This window comes from Alligator mississippiensis, chromosome 4 (genome assembly GCF_030867095.1).
Source record: "Alligator mississippiensis isolate rAllMis1 chromosome 4, rAllMis1, whole genome shotgun sequence".
NCBI lineage: Eukaryota > Metazoa > Chordata > Crocodylia > Alligatoridae > Alligator > Alligator mississippiensis.
The window spans coordinates 160,495,121-160,519,230 of NC_081827.1; the positions used below are offsets into that span (position 1 = coordinate 160,495,121).

General features: G+C 57.2%; 1 protein-coding gene across 2 annotated transcripts; it reads right to left on the reverse strand.

The window, feature by feature from the left end:
- Nucleotides 1-867: 867 nt before the first annotated feature.
- Nucleotides 868-24,050, reverse strand: ITGA2B (integrin subunit alpha 2b). Of its 2 annotated transcripts, XM_019475926.2 has the most exons (27): nucleotides 23,755-24,050; nucleotides 22,270-22,400; nucleotides 21,849-21,946; nucleotides 21,056-21,227; nucleotides 18,264-18,389; nucleotides 17,852-17,899; nucleotides 17,091-17,134; nucleotides 16,655-16,714; nucleotides 16,186-16,238; nucleotides 14,728-14,933; nucleotides 13,520-13,702; nucleotides 13,094-13,139; nucleotides 12,348-12,452; nucleotides 12,002-12,057; nucleotides 11,102-11,247; nucleotides 10,005-10,072; nucleotides 9,356-9,503; nucleotides 8,724-8,816; nucleotides 8,217-8,296; nucleotides 7,587-7,667; nucleotides 7,069-7,174; nucleotides 5,646-5,798; nucleotides 4,736-4,858; nucleotides 4,112-4,225; nucleotides 3,087-3,188; nucleotides 1,940-2,062; nucleotides 868-1,668 (listed from the first exon to the last, which is right to left on the reverse strand). In XM_019475926.2, exons 1-27 carry the CDS (start codon nucleotides 24,048-24,050, stop codon nucleotides 1,585-1,587), a joined length of 3,045 nt encoding a protein of 1,014 aa, XP_019331471.2. In that variant the 3' UTR covers nucleotides 868-1,584. The 2 variants fall into 2 exon arrangements, with proteins under 2 accessions (XP_019331471.2, XP_019331480.2); XM_019475935.2 differs by lacking the exon at nucleotides 8,724-8,816.
- Between the last annotated feature and the right edge of the window lie 60 nt (nucleotides 24,051-24,110).

Sequence of the window (24,110 nt, forward strand, 5' to 3'; positions counted from 1 at the left end):
TTCTAGCCCTTTTCTCCTCACCCACACAGCTCTGCCAATGCCCCTCAATCCCAGCATTTAAAACCCACTGTTATTCCCTTCCCAGACTCCCTGCCATGTTACCTGCTAAGATGTTGCATATTCAGGATGCCTCAGTTTGGGGTGCATAATGTTGTCCCCTGGGGCATGATTTCCCATGGCACCTTTGAGCTCCAGCCCAGGAAGGATACTAGATAGTAGCAGTTGTGGATTCTCAGCCCCATGCTGGAAATTTGGACTCCTGAGCAGAGGTGAGCATGCTCACAGGGAACTGCACCCCAGGACTCATGTCTGCTTGAGCTAAGGGCCTGCACTCAGCTGCAGACTCTGGAAACAGACAGGAGTCTAGGCCCATGGCAAACCATAGCCATGTCTTCGGCTTAGCCTTTTCCTTTAAACTCCCTGGGCCGTCAGAGGCTGTCACCCCCATTCACTAAAGTAGATCCAGTTGAGCAGCCATGCAACCCCAAAAAGTCTCCCTGGCCTGCACCATGGAGAGCAGCCTCTGCCAGAGCTTCCACCCTGGTGTCCTGAGGGAGCAGCCCAGAGTAAAGGTCCAGACTCATTGGCATGCTTGGGGCAAAGGAACAGCATGGGTCACTGCCCTACAGCACAGATCAGCAATCACACCTCAGAAAAGGGCCAGTGCTGGAGCTGGAGGATGGTCCAACCCTTTTATAAGCCTGAGCATGAGCTGGGAATCTTAGTCCCATCACACTGAAGGGCTGAGGAGAAGCCAGTGGTAGTGTCCCCCGCTGGATACTGGCAACCTTCCCTGCCAGGTGAGGGTCACAATACCTGGCTCTCCCCCACCCAAGGTAGGAAAGGAGGACAGTGCCTACAAGAGGATGCTGGAAAGAGGTTTATTGCAGAGCAGGAAGCAGGAGGGTGGAGCTCAGGGTTTGGAGTGGGTGCACTGTGCTCAGAGTGGGAGAAGCATCTCCCAGAGGGTACAGCTGGGTGCAGAGTTGTGCCCTCCATACCTGGTGCCTCAGTAGCCATTGGCACTTGCCTGGAGGACTGATCAGCCTCTTCCTGGGGTGAAAAATAGGGACACACCAGCCTCCAGCCCCAACTACAGAGGTGGGGTTTGGGCAGCATCCATTTCAGCTTCTCTCCCCCTTTATCCAACAGTGGACAGTGTTTCCTGGGGCTAAGACATGGGCTCTGCAATGTTGTGTCTCTGTCTGCTCTAGCTTTACTACTTTGGTACTGGGATACTGCACACCGAGTGGACCACTGAGACACAGGAAGGGACCTGGGCCCCTGATCGTTGGTGTGAGGAGACCAATCCAAGCAGAGCAGGGCCACTGGAAGAGAAGATCTCTGTGTGGCAGGACCCTGTGAGGACATGAACTTAGTCTGGGAAAGGAGATACTTCTTGTAGGGGAGAGGTAGGACTCTGTGTGCCAAAGCGGTATGTGGGGCACAGATAGGACAGGACCAGTCTGTCTGGAGGAGGCAGCAGCTCTGCTCCTGTCTGCTCTGGGTGGAGCCCTTAGCATGGGCTGGGGAGAGACCAAGCAGGGACAGGAGCACAGGAGAAGGGACTGGGCTCTACTGGCCCTACTCTGCCTGGGATGCCCCATCCTCGTCACTCTTTAGGTCCTCTTCATTTGAGAGTAGCCGCTTCCTCTTGAAAAAGCCCATCTGCAGTAGAGCACAGAATGGTTATTAACAGGTCTCTGACATCCCCAGACAGCACACTCCCAGGGTGGCCTGGGCCAGGAGTCATCCCTACTCTGGGCCCCCACCGAGCTAGTTGGGGTCAGTTCCGCAGGAGATCACGCCACACACCAGACTTGTCTCCCCATCGACTATGCCCCCACTGCCAGCCCTGTGCTAGGCTGCTCTCCCCATAATCATCTTGTCCCAGCAGGCCCCTTGAGCGTAGGTGACATGCTGGTGGCCAAGGCCTCACCTTCCACATGACAAAGATAAAAATGGCCAAGAGCAGCAGCCCCGCCAACACAGCCAGCACTATCCACCAGGTGGGGATCTCCTTCTTGCCATCAGGGCTCACCCACAGCAACTTCGTGTCAGCCTGGAGAGGAAAGACAGGTTAGTGCCTGGGCCAACAGCAGGGTCTAAGGTGGGCTCAGTGAGGCCTGCTGAACCCAGAGCTGATCCCAAATGACCCCAATGGCATGATGGGCTGGGCTCCCCCACTCCAGCCAGGCACACAAGAGGCTCAAAGTCTCCATCCCAGGTGCATTACCCACATCAGCTTAGCACTTACCCCCTGACCCTGCAGTACCCCTCACTTTGTGTCATAGCCTCCCTCAGGGGACCAGGGAGAACTGGCCAATGCAAGACAGGCCACCAGAGCAGGACTCTAGGTCCAACACAGAGGCTGGCTTCAGTCTCTGCCAGCCCCTGGTGCACTAGCCAGAAGGCACCAAATTTCTGCCAGCTCCTGGTGCCCTCCCAAACCATGCTTCCACCCACACTGCCCAATGTCACTGCCAGCCCACAGTGTAGATGCAGGAGCTCCCTCTCCCTAAGCTTTGGAACAAACTCTTGTATGTGACCAATGGGGACCAATGGGAAATGGCCTCTACTGCTGGTCTTGGTCTCGTGAGTAGCAGGGACAAGGCCTAAGCAAGAAGCACCACAGCTTGTGGTTTCAGGGTCAGCACCAGCCCTGGAATCTGGTCTAACAGAACCAAGCCAAGGCAGCCAGACTCCCCTGAGCAGGACCACTCTGCTGGTGCTCCACCAAGCCACCCACCAGCGCAGATCATGGGACCACACGCAGGTCTTTCTTCCCACTCTCAGACTGCAGCAAAGCCCCAACCTACCCCACCATAACCCAAATGCTAAGCCCAATGCAGCCTTTACCTGAAACACAGTTCAGCTCCCACCCCAAGTCTAGCCCTTTCCCCACACAAATGCTAACTTTAGCCCATGACCCTAATTTCAAACCTAGCCTAAACCCCTAGCCTTCACCCCAACTGACTTAACCCTCCTCTAACCCATACCTGATCCTAACCCTAACACCAACCCAGACCATTAACTTGGAAGGGTTCTACTTGGCCCCCTCCCCCTTTAAAGATCCAGGGACGTACCGTGGCACTTCCACTTGGCAAGACTTCAGGTTGGATCCGGTATGGCATCGCGGAGACATTGTACCAAGCCTGGGACTGGATGATGAACTGGTCATGGGGACGCTGTGTTGAGAGAAGCCTATGAGGGCAGTCTGAGAGGCCAGTCGGACACTGGCAGGAGCATAGTGCCAAAGATGCACCACAGCCTGTGCTGCCTCAGCTGTGTATGTGAGGTAGTGACTGTCCCCCATTCTCACTGCTCGTCCTAGGAAGTCCCAGCAGGGCCAGGTCCTGTAGCCCACCCCCCAAAAATCCCCTCTGCTCTGGTGTTGGGACACAGGCTCTGAGGTGGTGGGTTGTGGCCCCTGGCTGTAGAGAACAATTCCTGCCGTTCCATGCACACACTTGGCAGGAGGCTGGGCAGGATGTCTCCTGATACAGGGAGATTTACTCCCTTGGCACAGCAGCCCCAAATGGCCTGCCTTGCTGGGTGGGGACCACAACCTGGGTTCCCAGGCCTGTGACTGATTTGATGTGGATGCTCAGCATCTCTGAAAAGTGGGCCATTCCTCGTGACTCCATTAACCCAGAGGTCAGCCTGTGCCCCTGGGAGACTGCCAAGTCAGTGCCATGAATGTACATGTCCATCATGGCAGCACACACTGAGAATGCTGCTCTGGGTGCTTTTCCTAGGTGGGTAGGCAGGGCCCTTCCCAGCACAAGGCATTGGACCCCTGCAAGAGAGCCACTGGTGTCCCAGCTCATGGATGACAGCAGGTCCTGTTCCCACATCCCTCACTTTGGGGCAACTCCAGTGTGATCCAGGAGATCCCTCTAGATTTACAGCACCATGACCATGGACAGAATCTGGTCCCTGGGGAACCTGCTCTCTCCTGGGGTGGAAGAGGGGCAGGAGGAACCTCAATCATGCAAGGAGGGCTGTACAACAAAGGCAGGCTGCAAGGGGCCCTGCTGCCCTTAGGAAGGACAAAGAGGAGGGCATAGGACCCTGCTTCCATGAGGGCTCTGTGCTGGGGCCAATCTACCTTCATGAAACTCTTCATCCACAGGATGGCATGCACGGTCACCATGGCTCTCTGGTCCTTCTCCAAGCTCTCCACATAGCAAGTGATAGTCACACAGGGCTGGCTGCTACAGTTCTGCAGAGATGGAGTTAATCATCACTTTGCTCTAGTCTAGTCCAGTACAACTCAGCTGCTCCCCATCTCCTGCCAGCAGCATGGCTGGACCCAGAACATAGGGGTGGGGGAGTGAGTTCATCCCCTCTGGATGCTCAACTCTGGAATGGGTAGAAGGAGAGTGTAATGGGTAGCCCTGCTCCAGGGGCTGGAGCTGAGGTTCAGGGAGGCTAGGAGGACCTGGAGGTGCACAAACACAGAACCTTACCTGGATGTACCGTCCACTCCACCCATATGGTTTGCACTGCTCCCTCCCCCACCCTGCATTCAGGACCCTTTTGCTTCTCTGACTGTCCCATGCCCACAGCTCCCACACATCCCCATGACCTTCTGCCTAGGTCAGGACTCCCCTGCCAGCAGCTTCCTGTTCCTCCCATTCTCCCTGGCTGTCTCTGGGTAGCCCCACAGCACAGCTGGTGTCAGTAGGACCAGTTTTCTCAGTTCAGTGTGCTCAGAGTAGCCCTCACTTACCAACAGGAGGGGCTCCTGGAGAGTGGGTAGGCCTTCCTCATCTGCTTCCCATCTCTCTCGCCTGTGGGCTGGCTGGCGGCTCTCATTGTTGCTGGGGGAGACCATGGGTTTTTGGATGTCCAGCTGGAATAAGAGGGATGCAACATAGGCTTCTTATCCTTGCGCCCAGCAGTTGTGTGTGTGTGTGGTTGGGGGGGGGGAGGGAATCACTATTCCAAGACTTTGCGCCGCCCCCCCCCCTTGACAAGGGACCCTGGGACAGAGCTATTGACATGAGTGCATGGACAATGACAGATCTTGTTCTCACTCTCTGGGGTGACTCCAGTGTGGTCCAGGATTCCCCCTCTGGATTTACAGCACTGATTATGGCCAGAATCTGGTCCCTTGGGTTGTCCTGTTCCAGCCTGCACCCTGCCCAGCACCTCTGCAGGCCTGGGATAGACCCAGGAGCATGACAGTGGGCTCTGTCCTAGCTGTCTTGTAGGACAAGAGCTCACTAGAGCCCCAAGCTGGTGGCTCAGGCAATAACTTGGGTTGTGCCATGGTCAGGAGAGGGGGAGCAAGACTGGCTGTGCCTGTGAGTACTTGTTACCACAAACAGTCTGAGCCAGCCAATCCTGCTCTACAGGCTGAGAGGGGAGGTTTCCTTTGCTGCTCCCACCATCCCCTCACCCTGGGGCTGCCCATGTCCCCGGGTCAGTGTGGAACCAAGTGCCAGTCACAGAGCTCACCACTTGTGCAGCTGAAGCCTAGATCTGCAGAGAGATGGAGGGCCCTGCAAGAGCCAGAGCTAGGGCCCTGTGACCAGAGAGCTGCAGGCACCCTTCCCGCAACCTCAGGGAGCTGTGGTCTCCCCTCCCTTCCCCTGCCCCAGAAGCAGTGGCCTCCTCATGCACATCTCCGCTCTTACCCCAAGAGGGTTCACGTTTGCGGGGTCAGAGCAGTTGATCTTCCCCTCAGTGCTGTGACTCGCGAGATACAGAAAGAAGTCACTTTGGAACTGGCTGAGGAAGTCCACCTGAAGGGCCACTCCGCTCACTCTCCCGGGGCCCTTGTTATGCAGCTTGGGGGAGAAAAGGAAAGGTGTAAAGCAGGGGGCAGCAGGCCAGCCATGTAGGGAGGGCAAGGGATGGAGCTGGGAGCCTGCTGTGTGCTGCACTGTGGACCAGGGGCCTGGCACTTGGTGCTGCGGGCAAGCAGCCGAGTCATGACCCTCCTAGCCAGTCTGGCTGCATAACTCCCAAGGGATGGGCCTTCTGCTGATAGCCTTTGAGGGAGGAAGCAGAGTAGACAGGGGTTTTACTGCTTCGCATCCAAGTGGATCAGAGGTCAATGCCAGTGCCACATCTGCAAAGGAACACCAAGGTCCTTGCCCCCCCCTGTGCAGACAGTGCTGGAGCACAGCATGGAGAAGTAGGCATGGGTGCAGGAGCATGTGTCCCCACAGCAGACAGGTGTGGGGGCCCATGACAGCGCATGGCGTGGCTCTGGCCACCTGGTGCCTGGCTGCCTTGGGGGCCACACAGCCCGGACTCTGAGCTTGCAGGGCAGAAACACAGCTTGCTGGCAGTTCCCTAATGCTTACACATCCCCGCAGCCCATACTGCCCTCAAGTCAGCCACATGGGACCCTGGGAGGCCAGTGCAGCCCCTGGCTCCACCTGCTGCTCACCAGGCTGCCCTGCTCACCCAACTCAACCCCCATGTTGGTCTGCAGTTTAGCTGCATGCAGAGGCCCCTGGGGACACCCTGATGCTTGGGGCTGAGCATACCCTGTACCCTTTGGGGAGGGGACCCAGCAGGTCTCCCAGGCCCTTGTATTCCCCATTCTGGCCAGACCCTGACTGGGGACACAGCTTGGTGCCAGATGGAGGTGACAGCATTCCTGCAAAGTGGATGGTGCTGGAGACTAGTCTAGAGCAGTGTTTCTCAACCTGTGGGTTGTAACTCAAAAGTGGGTTGCAAGAATATATGAAAGGGTCATGAACAAACTTTAAAAATGGATCAACAAACTTTAAAAATTAATTCTCCTTTAAAAGGAGAAAAATGTGGGAAACTGTGGCTTTTCCCTTTGCAGACTGGCAGCATCCCAGCCTGCAAGGGGCTGCTTGTATCCCTCCCCCACCCCATACACCCACCAGGGGGCTGAGGCCTGGGGGGCGAGGAGGGAAGGGGGACAGCAGGTTGGGAGTGAGGGGTTCTGGGTCAGGATTGGCCAATGTTCACAAATGGGTCCTGGAACAAAAAAGGTTGAGGACCACTGGTCTAAAGGTCTTTGGCTCCACTGTGTCCCTTGCCCCATACACCCATCATTCCACACTGCCAGAGCTCTACCTGGTAGACATGCTCCACCTTGGGGCCATAGTCCTCCAGCCAGCGACTGTCCTCTGGTTGTGTCCATCCCTCCAGTGGCACCACCATGGTTGCAGGGAGGGAATTCCTAGGGGACCCAAGGGCAGACAGGCTCATCCCTGTCTTACCAGCATTGGACTGCCCCCACCTCCACTCCCAGTGCCCTCCCTATGGTGGAGCTGTCCCTTCGCTGGCCCCCAGAAGCAAGGCAAGCTGACATCAGGCCCTGCAGGGGCTGCCACTGCCTCATGACCTGACTGTCATCCACACGCATCCTTTGAAGAGATGCTGCATGGCTGTGAACCCAGTGCCACTAGGCCCAGAGTAGTACTGTGGTGTTACATGGCCAATACTGTTGGGCTGGCCCCAGGTCCTAGGCCAGCCCCAGCATCAGTCTAGGCCACTGAGGAACTCTACCTCACCCTTCACAAGAAGCATCTGTCTCCCCCAGGACTCACTCTACCCATCCCCACCCCCTAGCTCCCCCAGGAGCCCCTCACCCTCTCAGCTCCATCTGGGCAGCTACCTTGATGGGGACCTGCACCACCGTCACATTGCTGTTGGGATTCTGGCTGTTTTTGCTGCGGCACAAGAGGGAGGGGAAAACGCTGGGTCAGTCTCACATGGAGCATTGGCTCAGGGTGAGTGGGGCATGAGCATCACTAGCAGGAAGCAGGGTGGGGACAATGGGTATGGGTGGTGAGAGTGGGGTGCAGGACTCCTGGGTGTCGCAGTCACTTTGTCACCAGCATAGTAACTAGCCATCTCCCAGGGGCGTGCAAGGGTTAATTTGTTCCTATTTGCCTGAGGCCCAGAGCTGGGATTGGATTAGGACTGTGGCAAGGAACTTCTTTAGGTGCTTCTGCAGGTGACTTCAAGTAAGTGGCCAAGGGGTGATAGCAAACCAACCCCTCAGTGCTGGGACACCTGGGGCCTGCTCCCCAGAGGGCAGGGGGAGAAAGGCAATTCATTCCAAGTCTCCCAAGAAGCCTGAAGGGCTCACAGGCTCTGTCCAGGCTGGCACTGTGCAGCCCAGTGATGGTTGCCCGCCACAGGGGGACATGGTCAGAGGCATCACCAGGCCTCTGCGCACACTTGCAGGGAAAGGAGAAGGGTGTTTGCTGCCTCACCTCCTCAACTGCAATAGAAATGTGATGGTGTCACCTGCATCCTCCAGGTTGGCAACACTGACTGCTATGTCCACAGTGACCTGTAGAGAGGTGAGAGCATGTATGTACCATGTGCCATACCCTTGTGACTATAGCCAAGAGCACAGATACCACAGACACCGTAAGACCACAAGAGAGGCTGAAGAGACAGCGTGCACCCACAGACACTGCTGAACTCCTTTGGACAAGGTCTGCCCCAAAGCAGGAGCAGTGTCAGTGGTGTGAGTGCTGGGATGAGCTGGGGAAGGGGCCAGCACATGTGCAGAAGCGCAGGGCACCATCACTGAGAACTGCAGTGACCAGTCAGCAGCCCGAGGCTCCTGGAGATTAATCAGAGGGACAGTGGTCATCATCCAGTCCTGCCCTGGCCAAGGGACATGCCACTTGAGGGCTTCAGCAGCCTGCCTCAGGCAAAGGCAGCAGAAGACAGATAGACACTGGCTGGCATGCAGCAGAGATGCCCCATACCTTGGTGCCAGTCTTCATGGGGTTCCCCAGCTCACAGATCACCATGTGGGTCTCATTATTCTTCTGGGGGTTACAGATCAGCTTCTCCATGCCCTGCAGTGGGATGGGTTTGGGGACAAGAAGTTATCACAGGGAGGAGCTGTAAGGGCAGGCTGGAGCAGGGAGAGTGAAGCTTCCCTCTGGACAGATGGTGTCACAATGTGAGAGGTGCCTGGATGCACAGATATGGGAACCATTCCCCTAGGTCCTCCATCCCTGTTCAGGCTGTGCAATGTGTGTGTGGGGCCAAAAGGAGCCTAGCATCCTACCAGGGAGTAGAGACCCCCTACAGCCCAAGCAACAGCTGAAGATCAGGGTTCAAATCCTGATGATGACACAGAGGAGACAGTGCAATGGCAAAGCCTGTCTGGGGCAGGTGACTGAGGCATGGGGAAGGACTGCAAATCCTGCTGCAGAGAAGTACCAGTGGAAGGAGCTCTGAAGGAGCCCCTTTCTTCCGGTTGTAGGGTCAGGTCAGGGAGGGTGTCTCCTGGATCCTATGGGGAAGCCCTTCTTGCACATGGGAAGATTCTGGCATGGCCAATGCCCTTGAGCCCTGAGAGAGCAGAGGGCCCTGGCAGGCCCCTCTGTACCTGCATGTTGCTGACAGCTCTCTGATAGTGGGCGCTGGGTGGGAGCTGCACCTGCAGCTCTGCCTCAAAAGCACCTTCCCCTTCATTGGCCGCATCAGCCTTAATGTGAACCATGTTCTCAGCACCAATGAGCAGGTAATCCAGATCCCTGAAAGAGAGGCAGTTATATGAGCAAACAGAGCCAAGGCCCCATCCTTAGGGAGAAGAAATCTTGGAACTGGCCAACGAGAATCTTCTACAGTGTGTGCTAGCCAATAGAAAGCATATAATGGTGGGTTTTGGCCATAGGAATCATCTATATTTTTGGGCTATCCAATTGGAACTGTACAACAGCAGGAAATGGCCAATGGAAGCTGTCTACAATGTGTTAGCCAAAAAAATCATGTGACAATGGGTAATGGCCAATGGGAACCAAGCTGTCTTGATTCCTAGAGCTCCCCAGCTAATCCTGTATTCTGATGCTGACAACAGCTAATGCTGGGGGCTTCGGACAAGGCATAAATAAACCACCTTCAAAGAACTGACTTTAGCAACACGCCCTGAAAGGGAGTCTTCCTGACCCATGAAGGACAGTGGGTTCATCCTAACTTCATCCCCAGCCAGGAGGGTCTGAGCCACAAGTCCCACACAGCCCTGCTGTGGTGCTTACTTGCAGGCCGAGAGCCTCAAGTCAGGAATGCATACGTTGTCTTCACCGCAGTCCAACACGATGCGTGTCTGCAGCCAGGGAAAGACACAAGGCAAAGATGAATTTTAGTAAATGGTGTGTTGCAACAGGACTGGCCTTTCTCTGCTCCAGACCAACCACAGGCACAGCCAGGAAAGGTTGGAAGTAAGTTGGGAGTCAGAAAAATCAGTACAGTGGTCAGGAGGGAACCTGGTTTGTATAGCAACAGGCTACAGGTTGAGATGCAGGGCACTAGCACAAGGAGAAGGGAGCTCAATACTGGGAGGGCAGGAGGTCTGTGGGTCTGGATGAAAGGGCACCAGCTGCATTGAAGAGAATCATTCTGGAGCTGAGATGGCAGCCACAGGCCTCTCCTGCAGTGAAAACCAGATTCCAGGGGCAAATCCCATCTCTGTGAAATGGGCTGGGCTGGGGCTGTTCTCTTGGCAGCTTAGCCTGGTTTCTTCCACAGGCTGGGTGCAGTGTTCATGCAGTGCCTCTCCCCCATTGCTTGGACAGTTTCACAGCTCCCCAAGCAGATAGGAGAGGCAGGAAGCCAGCCTGCGTGTTTCTGAACCAGGGTGTCTCCGTAAAGCACAAGTCCCAAGTCCTCAGTGTCCAATGGGGTGGCCAGGGTCAAATTGATGCTCACGACTATGGGGCTTAGCTTGTCCTTGAAATCAGCCTCATCCTTAGGGGGTGGAGGAGGGGGGATGAGAAATGCTGAAGAGAGTCTCCCTTCCTTGAGTCTCCCTGCCTCACTCTGCTGCCCAGACATAGCCAACCCCAGATCTGTGGCTAAGAGACAACCTCAGCTTCATTCTCTTCTGAGACATCTCAATCATTTGAAGTCTGTGCCCAGGCATCAAGGCAGCTCCTTCTCCCTACGGACAAAGTCCTCTGAAGCACCACTCCAGCCAAGGGCTTCATTGATTTCCCACATGGATTTGAGGCCACCCTATCTGCACACAACCAGAGGCTGCCAGGGCCATGGGCTTCACCCACCCTCTTCTCCAGTGCCCCAATAGCTTTCCAACAGACCACAGCTGTGGTGCACCCTGCCTCTACCTCCTCCATACCCGCAGATAGTCTAAGAAGTGATGGCAGAAGGGAGGCCCCTCCTTTGACAGCTTCAGGGTCAATGTGGACTCGTGTGGCTGGAACAAGAAGATCCGTTTCCCAGACTTCTGCTTCATCCGATCCAGCTGCAGGCTGGCATTCAGTTCTGGGGGACGTGGAAGCATGGGGTAGTCACAGTTCCCAGTGCTCACAGGCTGCACGCAGCTGGTACACTTTAACTGTGGGACCTGTTTCCTCTCCCAGCCCATCTCCTGTCATGCAGGACATCAAACTGAGAGTAGCTTGACCTGGCTGGGTTAGGTCAAGAAAGCAAGTGCACTGAGGAGTATTGCCTTCACCCTCCAATCACTCCCATGGCCTAGGAGATGAGAGACTAGGCCACCCACAGGAGAACCTCCCTCATTCCAGCACTGGCTGTGAGGGGTCCACTAGAAGGGGAAGCATCATCTCCATGGCCTGCTCAGCCCTGGTGGGAAGGGAGTCCATGAGGGCCAGATGTCACGGCTTGGGGATCAGCCCACCAGGCCAACACAAGCCCCTGAAAAGCAGCTACGGAGTCACTGGGCAGCCACTGCTGAGCACGGTAGGATTTCAACCAGTGACCCAGTGAGAGAGGACTGGTGAGGTACCCAGGTCTGTCAGCTCCCTCAAGGCCTATCTCCCATCAGAGGCATAACTACATCCTGGAGCAGCTCCATAAAATGCAGCTAGCAGATACACAGCCCTAGACTCCAGCCTCAGAGATAGCAGGCGTATAATACAGCTTCATGCCCACTTGCCCACTGGAACCAGCACGTTACAGATAACCTTGGCCCTTCCCCAGGCTGTAGCTGGTCATTGATGCCTGCCCTAAGGAGCCAGCTCCCCAGGGGCTCATGCACGCGGCCGCCTGCACTCACTGATCTCCTCTGGGATGCTCTTCCCCAACATGCTCACGCATATCTCAATGGAGAAGCTGCAATGGCAGAAATAACCCCCCACCCCCCAAGCAGGGTTAGGGGTCTGCCAGGCCACTGAGGGGTGGGGACAGCAGCTTGCTGGGTAGACCCAGGCACTTTCATGCTTCTGGGCTCTCACTCAAGCCATGTCAACCCTGGCCCAGGCCCCTGCCCCTCATCATGGCCTCTGCGGCACCTCCATCCTCAACCCACAACCCCCTTCCCCCTAGCAGCACCACACCCCATGGTTGCCCATTGACAAGAGCACTATGCCCCCCAAAGGCATACTGCACCCCAGTCTGCTCACCAGCTGGCAGGAGTCTTGGAGTTGGGCATGGTGCAGGTCTTCTCCTCAGGGTTCAGCACATCTGGCATGGAGAGCTGGGTCTTGGCCATCACCACAGGATGAGCCCTGTGGACACCATCAGGAACAATCAGACCCAGGTAAAGGCTGGAGGGAAGTCAAGGATCCAGCCCTTCAAAGGCAGCACTGATAGGGAGGGGGCAGTGAAAGCAGCAGCTCCACCCCAGGGCAGGCCCATGTGCCTCTGCCAAGATGCATCTGAGCTCAGTTATTCCAGGGCTGGACTCAACCCAATCCAGCCAGGGGTGGGGAGGAGCCACACCTGGGCTCAAATCCTGCAGGCCCTGTGCTCTGCAGCAAGGAGAAGCCCCAAGGGCTTCCAGCAGTAGTAGGCTGTTATTCTCATGACACTGACACAAGGGGGCTGCTGGGCTGGGGAGACAGGTAAGCATGGCAGGATCCTGATGCCACAGGGAGGAAGTGGTGAGAGGGGACTGGAGGCCTGCAGCCTGTGCCAGTCCCTCCCCATGGGATTGGAGGCCCTGGGCTGAGAATGCAGTGAGGGAGCAGCTGGTGCCTGGAGAGAGCCTGTCCTGTGCATTGTGCCACCTGCCCTGCCAGCTCCACAGTGGGAGCTTTAAGGGCTTGATCCTCCTGTGGGAAGGCAGCCTCCAGGATACATCCCTAAAGGGCACACAGTGCCCTGGAGTGATGTCCTGGTCTAGCACATGCTCACCCTGAGTACTCACCTGTACACAGCCACCTTGCCAGCACCAAACGCCCCAACCAGCATGTCTGTGGACACAAGCCAAGGGTCACAGTGGGGTCAATTCGGACTCCGGGCATGAGATCTAGGGTGTACTGGCAGCAGCAGCCATGGGCAGGGGCAGGTGCTGTCTAGCTAGGACAGTGTGGTCAACTGTGCCCTAGAAGCCTGTCTGTGCAACTCACAGGGTCAGCGCTAGACAGGGCAGGGGGCAGAGCCAAGCACAGGGACCTTGATGACCTGCAATACTGCTGGGTCTGGGTGCAGGGCTGAGCCCCTATCACCCTCCCACCATCCCACTTGGTTGTGGTCACAGCCAGGCTCCCCTCCGCTCTGAGTTTGTGGTGTCCTGATATGGGGGGTGTGGGCTGTAATGGTCAGTGCCTCTGGACTGCTGTGATCTCCATACCTGGGTACCCATTGGCATCAATGTCAGTGGCTCCACGCACAGAGAAGCCAAAACTGGCACGCCCAGGGAAGGGGCTGTCTAGGACCTGGGAGGCAGGTGTCTGAAGCCCCTCGCTGTGCCCGTTGTAGATGAACACACGGCCACTTCCACCCTGGCCAGCAAATGGGGCTCCCACTGCCACATCTGGGTAAACAAAGCAGAGGGAGATGTGAGCCCAGCATCGGGGGCAAGGCACAGACTGAGCCACCTGTGCCTCTGTTCACCTGTGTAAGGATCTCACACACATGGGTGCAGTGACTGGGATCGTGCTGTGCCCAGGCCATGGGAAGAGTGAAGGTGTCAGCCTAGTGCTTACAGTATGGGGCTGAGAGTCAGGACTCCTGGGTTCTGCCCCTGTTACCCTGAGTGATACATTATTCCTCCTTGTCTCAGTTTCCTCATCTATCAAACTGGGATCAGGGGACTCCCAGCTCCTAGGGCATGTGAGCGGATGCAGACTAACCAGGCACAGCCACCTCCCAAGGGTCAACTCCAGGGGGACTCTTTCCCCTCCTTAATGCTTCCCTCCTCCCCATGAGGATGCCCATGGCCAGTGGCTGCTCTGTTATGGCTCAGCATTGCCCTGGCAGTCTGACCATGCAGGCACTCCAACACCAGGGAGGCACAAGCATCAGGCTGCCCAAGTGTCCCCTGGCTCCCCACACTCAGCTAGCCCCCAGCTCAATGGCTGCAATGAAGCACCACAGTATGGGCCCTGTGGACATCATCAGGGAAAAATCAAACCCAGGGCAAGGGCTGGGAGGGAAGGCAAGGATCCAGGCAGTACTGGTAGGGAGGAGGCAGCAGAAGCAGCAGCAGCAGCTCCAGCCCAGGGCAGGCCCATGTGCCCCTGCCAAGGCACACATAAGCTCACTTACTCCAGGGCTGGACTCATCCCAACCCAGCCAGGGACTGCTGTCATGCTCATCTGCCCCTTCTGCTCTGCCCAACCTCCAGCCCCACTAGTCTCATGTCCCATGGGCAGGTCTCCATGCCAACCCACAGGGCCCATCCCCTGCCACAGTGCACACACAACACCCCTACCCCAGCCCCTCCCTGGTGCTAGATACACAGGCCTCAGCCATGGAGCAGGGATGGGCTGAGACCCAGGGAAGAGGATGTGTGCCCAGGCCCTGTGTGCCAACTGGGTGAGGTGTGGCTGGCATTACCCATGTAGCCGTCCTGGTCCAGGTCCCCGAGTGGTGCAATGGCGGTGCCAAAGCGGCCATACACATCGGTGCCCGTCAGCTTCTGCCAGGGGTTGCTGTAGGGATGTCCCAGCTGCAAGTACAGGTAGACGCGTCCCACCTCATACAGCTTCTGGTCAGAGCGGCGCTCCATGTACAGCGGGGCCCCCACCAGGATATCATCTTTCCTGGGAGACAGGGACAGCTCACACAAGGGCAAAGCCCCAGCCCCAGAGCCATGGCCTGCTTGATAGTGGGGTCAGAACAGCAGGGCTGGCCCACAGGGCCTAGGCAGGGTTACAGTGACCCCAGACGGGGGACAGAGATGGGGACAATGGGGCCAGGGGTGCAAGTCTCTGGAGTGCCCACATTCACTGCTCCCCTGGGATGAGCAGAGGGTGCCCTGGCTCCCTGCCCCTGCCGCTGTCAGCACTGAGGCTGCAGGACACTGTCACAACCTGGGGTTCTTCTGGCTGAGTGGTCTGGGAGCCATGCAGAGCTGTCTCCTGTCTGCTTGTCCCCAGCTATGGACAGGTGGGGAGGGAGTTCACCTACCTGTGCTTCATAAACAGCAGCAGCTGCCATGCGCAGCTCTCCTGAATGACCTCCAGCCCATTCCCTTGGCCCAGGTAGCATGGGGGCAGCCTGCAGCCCTTTGCCCTGAGAGGGAGGCCCGGCCCCTCCTCAGTTTGCTCCTTCCCCTGGGGCAACTGGGGGAGCCATAGGTGGTCACTGGACCACCACAAATGGGGTGGGTGGGTGGTTCCCCTGCAGCATATGGCTCTGCCCCTCTCCTGCCTCCCATCCCCTTTGCCCCTGCTGGAGCCAGAGCCTGCCTCATGCCAGGCTGTACCAGCTGCAGTGGACACCAGGTGGCAGCACAAACCCAACATGAGGAATCAGGAGGAGCCTGCCATGCCCAAAAGCAAGAGGAGAGCTGGGAACATCAGAGTATCTCTAGGGCAGGAGGGCAAGCAGTGCTGCCCAGTGCCTCCACCCATCGTGGGGCAGGCCTGGTTGTGCCATGGATCCATCACCAGCTGCAAGGTGTCTAGACTGTGCACTGGGATTTGTGCAGTTTATGGGGCTGGGAGACAGGGGATCTGGCAGGGCTCCCTCCCTGTGTGCACAGCTCCGAATGAGGCTGAAGGGGGTGAAGCAGAGGCTCCAGGGGCTGAGCTGGGCCCTGATGGGGTCACCACAGACAAGCAGCATTGGGCAGAGGGCTCAAGCTGCTCGCTCACAAGAACAGACAGAAACCTGTCACCCCACAGGTTTCTGCATCCACCCCTGTCAGTGCAGTGCAGGTCACTCTAGACACCCTCAGCTCAGCCTGCAAGACTCAGGGAAGGCCCCTCTCTGAAGCCACTGGACGCCCCACCTGCCCCAACAGTGTTGCCAAGACCTCAGCCTGGCCCTGGAAGGGGGAAATGCCCTCACCCATCTCCATTGACATCCACAACAGCCACTGTGTGTCCAAAGTAAGAAGCAATCTGGAAGACATGAGGTGAGGGTGAGCACTGGGCTGAGCCCGGACCCCCAGTCCTAGGGGTGCTTGTCTTGAAGGAGGACATTGCATGCAGGGGTCATTGCATGCAGGGGGCCCAAAATCCCAACCCAGATCCTCTGCTTCCCCAGCCCTGAGTTCCCCTCAGAGCCCTGCCAGTGCCTCTCAACCTGACCCCATAGCCTCTGCTATGTTTCTCGGAGACTGATAACTTAAGGGCAAGAGGCAAGTGTGTGGGGCAGTGCAGTGGGGATCATCCAGTAGGGGTCAAGGCTGGGGTCCTATTTGGGGACAGAGTGGGTGATGTGGCAGGTTGTTACAGGGCAGGGCAGGGAAGCAGGGGCTGGTGCCAGGGGGTTGCACTGGGGGAGCAGGGACTGGGACGGTGCTGGGGGCTGGTACCTGCTCACTCTGGATATTCTGCAGCAGCTGCAGCTTCTTGTAGGTGCTCAAGATCTCGACCTGCCATGGGGAGAAACAAACCAGCCAGGAGGGACTGAAGGTAGCTCCTACCCCAGGGTAGAAGGGACCTGCCCTCTACATAGATTCTCCTATGGAAGAGCAGGGCCCATGGCCCCACGCCATCCTCCTGCCTGAGGGCACTGCCCCAGGTACCAACATGGGTCTTCAGGCCTTGGCACCTTAGGGAGAAGCTGCTACCCCACCTGAGCCCCACAATGCCTCTGTGGCAGTGGGAGGGAATTACAGCAGGACCAGGCAGAATGACAGCAGCCCCCAGTGCCTGGGTCTGTCCCAGAACAGCTTCAGTGCCCTGGACTGGGCAAGAAAACCAGGCCTCTGGGCTGGTCAGTGACATAGAGGTGGGGACAATACTCACTCCACCTTTGGTGTTGTATTTGTTGGGGACGCCCACCACATACTCTGCAAAAGAAACACACAAGCCCTGTGTGAATGGCCCAGGACCCTGCCCCAAGCCTAGGACCCCAACTGCACTTGCTCCCTGTCACCACTGACTAGGCTCATTTTGTGACCCCCTGCAAGAACTGGGGGGTTCCTCGAGGGACCAGAAGGGCATGATAAAGGAGCACTGCCTGGCCTTGGCTGGCTCTGCAATGCCCCTCAAAGAGGGCGCTGCCCATGCCCTGGATCTGGGGAGATTTGGGCACCTTTGGCCTACACACCAAACTGGGCAGCTGGTAACTTCATGGGTGTGGTGCCCAGGCCAGACAGGTCCTGCAGAGCCACCCCCCCAGGTCAGAAACAGAGGCACAGTGGGAGAAACTCCTGGGGGATGGCTAAGCCCAGGCTCTCTGGTGAGTCAGGTATGAGACAGGAGAGCAGCACTGGGGCCACAGGTCCCATTTGCCCGTGGATTGTCAGCTCACTTGGAGGGAGCCTCTGTGACCAGCTCCACTGAGAGCTGTGGTGCACAGAGACTAGTAGAGGGCAGGACAGTGGGGAAATGCCTGCCAGCTGTTGGCAGGGAGTGAGACATCCCCACAGTATCATGGTTTGAGGACCCCAGCTGGCAGCCCCAGGGGAAGGGAGCCCAGTGCAGCATGGGGCAATCTGTTGAACACCAGAGCTCCTAGGGAGAAAAGAATGAGGCACCCTAGCACACAGGGCAAATCACCATACCTGCCGTCCTAGGATCCTCGTCAAACTCCCCCACAGCTACTAAGTACCCTGAAAGGGAGAGAGACTTTGGGTTAACTAACTCACCCCCACAAAGCCCCATCTACTGCACATGATATGGGCAGAGCTGTCAGCATGTGGAGGAGAGATGCCAAGGGGTAGGGACAGGGAAGAACTAGCAGTTAGGGCAGGAGAGCACCAGGACTCCTGGCGTCTCTTCCCAGCTCTGGAAGGTATGTGGGGCTTGATGGGTTAGAGCAGGGGGGCTGGGAGCTTGGACTCTGCCAGTGACTTGTGGGTGCCTTTGTGCAAACACTGCTCTGCTCTGTGCCCCAGTTCCTCAGTGGTGAGGAAGGTGTAAAGTTAAAGACCAGCTGGGGGCAGTGGGCAGAAGTGCTGTCCAGTGCCCACTCACCTCTGTATGAGTCTTCATAGCCATGGCGTACCTCCTCTGACACCTGCTCCTCCTTGACTGACCAGATCATGGCGGTGCCACGGTAGGAGGACTTAATTGCAGACAAACTGACTGCGAAGATCATCCCTGAGGGCACATCCAGAATCCTCAAGTGAGAAAGTGATTGGGATGGGGGAAGGTGGCAAGACAAAGTTAAAGGGTTAATGTCCCTTTCCTCTCCCCTATCCCATGCACAGTGGACTCAGAGTCACTCAGGCCTTCCTGGGCCTGTGCCTGATGAGGGGTGGGATCTCTGGTTTCATAGTAGCTAGAGTCAGGAGGGACCTGAACAGATCATCTAGCCTGACCCCCTGCCACAGGCAGGAATGAATGCTGGGTTCACAAGACCCCAGACAGGTGATCATCCAATCTCCTCTTGAATTTGCCCAAGGTAGGGGCGAGATTTCACTGTCTGGTTCCACTAGCATTTCCCAGCTGCAGGGAGGCATGAGCCGCAGGCACCTCCTTGCTCCCAGAGCCATGACCAAGGCTCTGGGAGGTCCTGCCGCACTGAGCTGGGGGCCTGGATGTTATGGAAGTTGGATCAACACTGGCTGGGGCTCCTAGTCAGATCCTGCTCCCAAGTATCCCTTGGCATGGGCAGCAGCAATGCCTCCAGCTGCATTGTAGGCAGGGGCAAGACACAAGGAGGGGAGAGGTGGGCAGGATGGCTGGTGCACGTGTCACCCCTCTCTGGGTGGCTCTGCAGAGAGATGAATCATGCCAGGAGGACATTGGGTCCTGCCCTGCCAGGAGCCCCAGGAACTCATGTGGCTCGGCCCCTCCCAGAACAATAGAGCCCAGGCCTGGCCTGGGGAGGAGCAGAGGACACTTACCATCAAAGTAGTATCCTCCTGGGGCCCCCAGCACCAGTGTGCCAGTCTGCAAGGGAACATATAGCCCTCTGGGAACATGCACACGCCTGGGCACACATCCCTATTATAGGCATGCACATGCATGTCCACACACATGCATCCCTGGGCACATACATGAACACTGCCTCCCCCAAGCACCAACCTCTGAGCATAACCCCCATCATGGACACACATACCCATGGCCTGCATGCATACCTCCAGAGCAAACACACACACCTCTAGGAGTGTGCACCCTCACCCACTCAGAGGTATACACACCACTGCCTCCCCATGGACCTAGGCACCCACAAGCACACATGATCCCACATTGCAATGGCTCCCGCCATGGTCCTACTCACACTAGTGATGGTGGAGCTGAAGCCAACCTCACATTACCGCTTGTCATTGTCTGTGGAGAGGGGCATGAGGAAGTGTTGGAGCTAGGCAGAATAGGAGCTAGGGGATGCTGTGGGGGTTGAAGAGCGGTGGGTTTTGGGTTCCTCATTCCAAACCAGACCTCAGCCGTGACCTAATAGCAGAATCCAAGCTGCTATTTCCAGGCTGGGGAGGCCCCAGCTGACCCAGGAAGGGGTGGACAGTCCTTCTGTATGTTCCTGCAAGGCCTTGGGGACAAGCTCCTGCAGCACAGGGCTGAGCTGGGTCCTAACTAGCCAGCCCTCTGGTCTTCCGTGGGGCAGCAGGAGATGCTAGGTTGGGCACCAGCATGTGGACTGTGATCAGGTCTGACACAGCAAGTGCAGGACAGCATCTACTCCAACCTGGTGCCTCTCACATCCATCTGGCTGCACCCAGACCTCTGGGGAACTAAGCATAATGTGAGACTATGCCCCAACCTGCATGCTTGCAGGCTGGGCACCAGCCCCAGCTGTCTGGCCACAATTTTGGTTTGACCACGTCCATGTGGGCTAAGGAGGAAAGGCCCAGCTCCCGCTAAGCACCAGGGCAACAGTCCCTGAGGTCCTGGCACAGCAGGGTACACTAGTACTCAGCTCCTCACAGGCACAAAGGACACCTATACACATGCTGGATGTCTGCTGAGATGTGTGCCAATTAGCATTAGATTAATTGAATCTGCGGGCGCACGTTAACATGCTCTAGCAGCCTCCACGTCACACACGCTTCAGAATGGTGGCTAGGGTGCTTTAACTAAAGCTTGTCATATGAGCTATAGTTCAAGTGCCCCGCCACCATTTTGAAGCATGGCATGCTGAATACGTGACACTGCAGGCACTTTTAATTAGAGTGGCTCTTGGAGGTGCTCTAATGAAAGCACCCGCCCTCCCCCCCCCCCCCTTAACCCCACAGCATGTGTATAGACACCCAAAGTTATTAGGAAGCGAAGTAGAAAACAGGTAGAGGAGGAGCCCTGGGTTTCCCAGGCCCCAAGATCCAGCCCCCTGTAATGGCAACTACAGAGAGCACCCAGACTGAGCTGGGACTGGCACCAGGCTGGGGCTTGGTTGTTGCCTGGCTCTGCCTCCTCTCCCTGGGAGAGTTTGGGAACTGCAGGGGAGGGAGTTGGGCATGCTGGGCACTGAGCACAGTGGAGGCTGGGCCCAGCTTCTTTGTGCTTCATTTTCCCCAGGGTGATGCCACTTTACTGGGGGTTGTGAGGGCCTGGGCACGAGCGTTGGTAGTGATGGGGGCAGATAAGCTACTCCCAGCCAGACAGTGATGAAAGCAGGAGCCTGCAGCAGCACACAGCTGGGGGCAATGCAGGGACATCCATTGCTCTCCAGGTACCTGCGGATATAGCCTGTGCACACTCAGAGTCCCTGTGTCACACCCCATCTCTACATGGAAAAGTGCCCCAGGGTGAGGGGTGGGGGAGAGTGCGCATTGGTCTCAGCAACTGGCCCTGGGGAATCCCTCACTCACAGTAGCCATCCGTAGCATACAATGAATCCATCCGGTGAGAGCGGCAGGGCGAATACTCAGCAAAGTGGCTCAGGTTGTTGGAGGCCATGAAGCAGGTGCCGACAGGTGTCTTGGTGGCCTGTGCCAGTGCCGAGTGCTCAAAGATGTTCCAGTGCTGCAGGGGGGTGCAGGCCTGCAGGGCATGGAGAAGACCCAGCTAACGCCCAGGCACCTCCTCTCCCCCCACTCCTCCCCCCCAATCGACTGCTGGGAGCCACTGCTCTCCGGCACCTTGCTGAGAGCATGGTCCCATGCTAGCCAGGCCCATCTTGCCCCTTCCACGTACCACCCCCTCCCCGGGCCATCATCAGCAGGTGATGCTGGAACCTCTAATTGCTGGGCTGTCTCTGCCCGAGACTTCCCCAGCTTCCTTCATAACGAGCCACCAACATCCACATTTCCCTTGTATCTCCCTGCCAGGGGCTATCCAACCCTCAGGACCAACATGCCATTTATTTGGTGAACAGCCACAGAGTGACTGCAGGCCAGGATGCCTGGTGGGACTCTGTTCCCTGGTGACAGCCCAGAGGGAAGGGCTGTAACCAAGTGTACCAGCTGCCCCCTCCTCTCCCATCACAATGCCATGGGCTGGCTCCCTAGTGGCCACAAGCAGCCAGCACCTGGACATAGGGTCTCCCCTTCCTCCATCTCCCACCATAGGTGCCCCTTACAGTCTCCCAGTCCAACCCAACTCTGCTGGCTCCTTCCAGAGGGACTGTGCTGCCCAAGGATCTGTATTGTCCATGGGACCCACCACCACGTTGCTCTTCCAGGTGCTCACGGATGCCCCGAACCACTGGTGTGATTTATAGTTCTTCAGCTGGAAGTGAAATCTGGACTCCACCTGATCCCCTGGGGAGAGCAGAAGCTCAATTAGAGAGCCGGGCTGAAGCTGCCAGGGTGGCACTAGAGACCCCTGACCCACCTCAGCCAAACCTAACTAGGGATGCACCCCCTCCCCACAGCCTGGCCAAAAGCTGGCACCTGCTTTGTGGGAAATCTGGAAATCTTGCCCCTCCCCACACACATGCCAGCACCAACTCTGCTCCACACTGGGAGGGATGTCTCTGCCCCTCCCCATGCCCACCCCTATCTCCCCCAGTTTATCACCAAGTGCCCTGGCGCAGGCCAGAGGCAGGAAGTTCAGCTCTCTCCGCAGCCCAGCAGGTTCTCACTTTTGCTATCAAATGGTATTTCGTAGCATGGCTTCCCATGGGGCGCCCAGGGGCACAAGAACACAGCTCCGGGCTCGATCACATCAAGTTGCGAGGTGTTGGCCTTCGGGGCTTCCACCACTATATTCATGCTGTGGGCACAAAGAGTCACCCATGTCAGGGCCAGGCATGCACCCCTGCCACTGGGCCCCTGCAGCATCATATGCAGGCTGCTGAATGGGGGTTGAGCAGAGCCCCCAGGGGAGGTAGAACAGATCCTGATCTAGGGTCTGGGGACTCTGGAGGGCTCCTGGTCTGGAGAATCCTGCCAGTCCAGCTGTTCTGGCTGCCTTTTGCTGCCCATTGCCTTCCACTCCCTGCTCAGGCCTCTGCTGCTTCATTCACAGACTGTGAGGAAGTGCCTGGTATCAGGGAACGACTCAGAGCCTCTTCGCCCCATGCTGCAATGCAGCCGTGGGACCCAGCAGCTGCATATTGCAGCACTGCCTGGCATTTTGGGACTGGCAGAAGAGGGCAGCCCTAGAATGCCCTGGGTCCCTAACAAGGACTCATGGTTGCACTAGAGCAGTGTTTCTCAACCCAAGGGTTGCAACCCAAAAGTGGGTTGCAAGAATATATGAAAGGGTCACGAGCAAACTTTAAAAATGGATTCTCCTTTAAAGGAGAAAAATGTGGGAAACGGTGGCTTTTCCCTTGCAGGCTGGCAGAGTTCCAGCTTGTGAGGGGCTGCTTGGCGCTCCCCCCAATGCCCCATACACCCCCCTTCTGCCCCACACACCCACCCCCTGCCCCAAATACTGTGGGGCTGGAGCCTGTAGGGCAGTGGGTTGAGAGTGAGGGGCACTGGGTCGGGACTGGCCATCCATGTTTACAAATAGGTCCTGGTACAAAAGAGGTTGAGCACCACTTCCTTAGAGGACTGGGATCTCCACTACAGCAAGGACTGTGTAGGAGCAACCCAACAAGTGCTGACACTGCAGGTGCCCTCCCAGGATTACAGGTGTCAGCGAGGCAGAAGCAGCCCAGAAAGCTACTCCTAGCAACTCCAAAGGGAGCGGGCTGCTCAGACCCCACTATGGGCAGCACATAGCCTGAGCCCTAGCACTCTCGTAGAAAGGGTTAATCTAGGCTGCGGGCACTGGTGCTGGGCACACTCCTGGCACAGGGGTGATGATGTGACTAGTAACCCACAGGCTGCACAGGCAGCAGGGCCCTCTGCCTAACAAGCAGTCCTGTGGGGGACAATGGACCCCAGTGACAGGGCACCTGGACCCCCTAGACACTCAGATCCATGGCACATCCTTGGGGGAGCTAACCTGGGGCTGTGCCCAGCAGATGCCACCTGCCAGCCTCACCACTCCTCTCCTGGGCTTCCAAAGCTACAAGAATTGCCCTCACCCACCCCTACTCACCCTCAGAGTGCCTTAGGCCTCAATTGTCCTAGGGGCAGAGTAGAGATGGGCCCAGCCCTGCCCCATCACCCACCTGCCATTGCTGGCTTGGAGGAAATCCATAGAGAAGCCAAAGTAGCTGCAGTCAGGCCCCATATACACAGTGAGATGACTTGAGCACAGATTGAGGGCTTGCACCAGCCATGGTCCCTGGGGAATCAGGAGCAGCTGGACCCAGCAGCTGAGCCAGATGGGAGGCAGCTGTAGCCCAGATGCACAGTTTAAAGCCATCATCCTCTCTTCCCTCCTTCTCACCAGGGAACCAGTGCTCTGGGTGTTCCCTGCAGCACGGCACTGGGGCAGACAGGCAGCGCTAACGCTCAGTGACATGGCTCCTGCCACTTATCAGGGCAGTCTGTCACAGCCCCCGCCCCTGTCCCCACCCCCAAA